General features: G+C 50.5%; 1 protein-coding gene across 1 annotated transcript; it reads right to left on the reverse strand.

The window, feature by feature from the left end:
* Positions 1 to 1,630: 1,630 nt before the first annotated feature.
* LOC147998687 (double homeobox protein 4C-like) lies at positions 1,631 to 2,101 on the reverse strand. Its single transcript, XM_087598776.1, has one exon. The coding sequence runs from the start codon at positions 2,099 to 2,101 to the stop codon at positions 1,631 to 1,633; it is 471 nt and encodes a 156-aa protein (XP_087454902.1).
* Positions 2,102 to 2,422: the final 321 nt, after the last annotated feature.

Here is a 2,422-nt window from a genome sequence, read left to right on the forward strand (position 1 = left end):
GACACCTCACTGTGGGAGGAGGAAGGTATTCGGCTTGTCTGATTGAATCAGTGTCAATCCTGGAATGAACTGTTCACAATACTTTGGTTGCACTCCATTTCCAGGATGATGTTTATTTACAGTTTTGTGGCCTTACACACATTCTTCTTTAAGTTGACATTTTCCCCGCTTGTTTGCTTTAGCAAACAGTGCCATGTCTGCATTGAACACTGATCAGCTTTTCCTTTTTATTTCCCTTTCAGACCTCTCATCCCGCCTCACTGCCTTCCCAAGTCTTACCACCCTTTGAATTGGAAAGCTCATGCCTAAACCAAACAGCCAATTCACCACACATACAAACACACAAGCAAACAAGCAAGCAAGCAAACAAACAAACATGCAAATCTTTATTGAAAACAATGGGAGGTAGAACAGAGCAAGACAAAACTAAACAAAAGTAAACTAAACAAATGTGCTAGGAGTACATATAGAATGGGTGGTTTGTTAGTCATCTCACAGCCAAGCATAAGGCATTGGTAAGAAGAGCAACAGTTCTTAGTCCCAAGGAAGAAGTCTTCATAACTCCTTCCTGGTTCAGTGTCCTAAGATGTGTAGCCTATACCTGGTGACTCATGAGATTTCCTGGAATCTGATGGAGCCAGTCCAATTGTGTGTTCTGTCAGTTTTGCTTGTAATTAGGCCTCCTTGTTGTTTTAGGAGTCCCTGGTGATCTTGCCCTCTGCCCTTTAAGCAGAATCCCATTCTGAGAGCCCATTTCCTCGTCTCAGGGCACTCAGGTAGGCACTCCATATGGAAAACCCACGTGCATTTCCTCCTTCTAGTAAGCAAGATGCTTTGCATCGAAATCAGCCACTGTAATAGGGGTTTGGTGCATATACTTTTTGGGCTGTCTACATTCTCAAGTGTGGATTGCGGGTGTCTTCTGGATAGGAGCTTCCAGGCTGGGACTCAGAGAATATCCAGCAGATCCTCATATTCTTCTTGAGAGAGAGGCAGCTCAGGTGTTGCATCCATTTGCTGCCCTGCACCTTAAAGATGTACAGGGCCTGGTGAGTGCGTCTCCACACGAACTTCCAGCAGCAGTTGATCCAGGAAAAGTTCCAGGGGGCCCGTCTTGCATCCCTGAGTGAGAGCCTGTTCTTGGCCTTGTCCTTCAGGCTGTACCCATTGTGGTAGCTGAGACTCTCTGGAGAAATTGGTTGGGTCGCTATAACTCGAGGATTCCTTGGAAACACAGTCCGTGGCAGCCAGTTGCAAGATGGTTTCCTGGACACCCTCGTGCTCCTTGCCACCAGAATTTCCATCCAGATCCACAGGGAATGGCTGTCACCCTCCACTTGGTCTTTTTCCAGCAGTTCATCAAGGAGGATTTTTAGAGGTCCTGCCTCGTATGCTTGAGTCGCTGTCTGTGATGTGCCACTTGGGGTTGCTGGGACTCTTTGTGGAAGTGGGGCTGGTCGCTGGAGCTCGAGTTCTCCATGCCCACACCTCCTGAGATAGCCATCCATAACAGGTTGTCCTGTGCTGCTTCATCCCTGCCACTGAGACCTCCAGTTGCCACATCCTGCACTTGTGAAGCAGGCTCATCTTGATCTGGAGCGCGGGCTTGCAGCGCTCTTCTGTTCTGAAATCATATGTGGATAGTGTCCTCAGACAAACCTGTCCTCTGGCCCAGCTGCTCCCTGGTAGCAAAGCCTGGCAATGGATTCCTCTCAAAGGCTTGCACTAGGATACTGCACTGTTGCAAGGTGAGTCGAGTGCGAGGCCTTCTGCTGTCCGAGGGCATGCTGCTACCTTGTGAACTGGAGCCAAACCCTTCCTCGAGCTGTTGGGAGGCTAGCAGAATGGAGCCTCTGCTGGACCGCTTTGGGCCGTGCCTCACCTCTCCAGTGCGACTTCTTTGGTTCTGAAACCACACTCGGATGTGGGACGCAGGGAGCTGTATTTGCCTGGCCAGTTCCTGCCTGTCCCAGAAGCTCGGGTATTGGTTCTTGCTGAAAGCTGATAGCAGGGCCTTCTTTTGCCAGGCCTGCCAAACCGTCTTCCTGCGCCGGGATTCCCGCAGCACACAGCTGCTATCCACAATGCTTCCAGCTTCCATGCTCCTAAGGATTCGATGCCAGGAGTCCTCATGCTGGAGAATATAGTCAGGACCGCTCCAGAGCAAGCGCAAGCTTCAGCAAATGCCAGCCGTAGGGCTGGGACCCCTGCCCTTAAATACCTCTCTCTCTGCTCCCGGAGCTCCGCCCACTCGAAAGGAGCCGTGGGTTACAGTCGTCCTCCTTGAATCATGGTCATGCCAGGAAGCTCTACACCTGCCACGCCTCCCACCTGACAACAGGAGACCCGGAACAAGACCTCAAGAAACCTATCAGACTCAGCAAAGTCACTCCCAAAGTCTCGAAGTTCCTTGCATGCCATT

Source organism: Rattus norvegicus, chromosome 20 (assembly GCF_021556685.1).
Source record: "Rattus norvegicus strain SHRSP/BbbUtx chromosome 20, alternate assembly SHRSP_T2T, whole genome shotgun sequence".
NCBI lineage: Eukaryota > Metazoa > Chordata > Mammalia > Rodentia > Muridae > Rattus > Rattus norvegicus.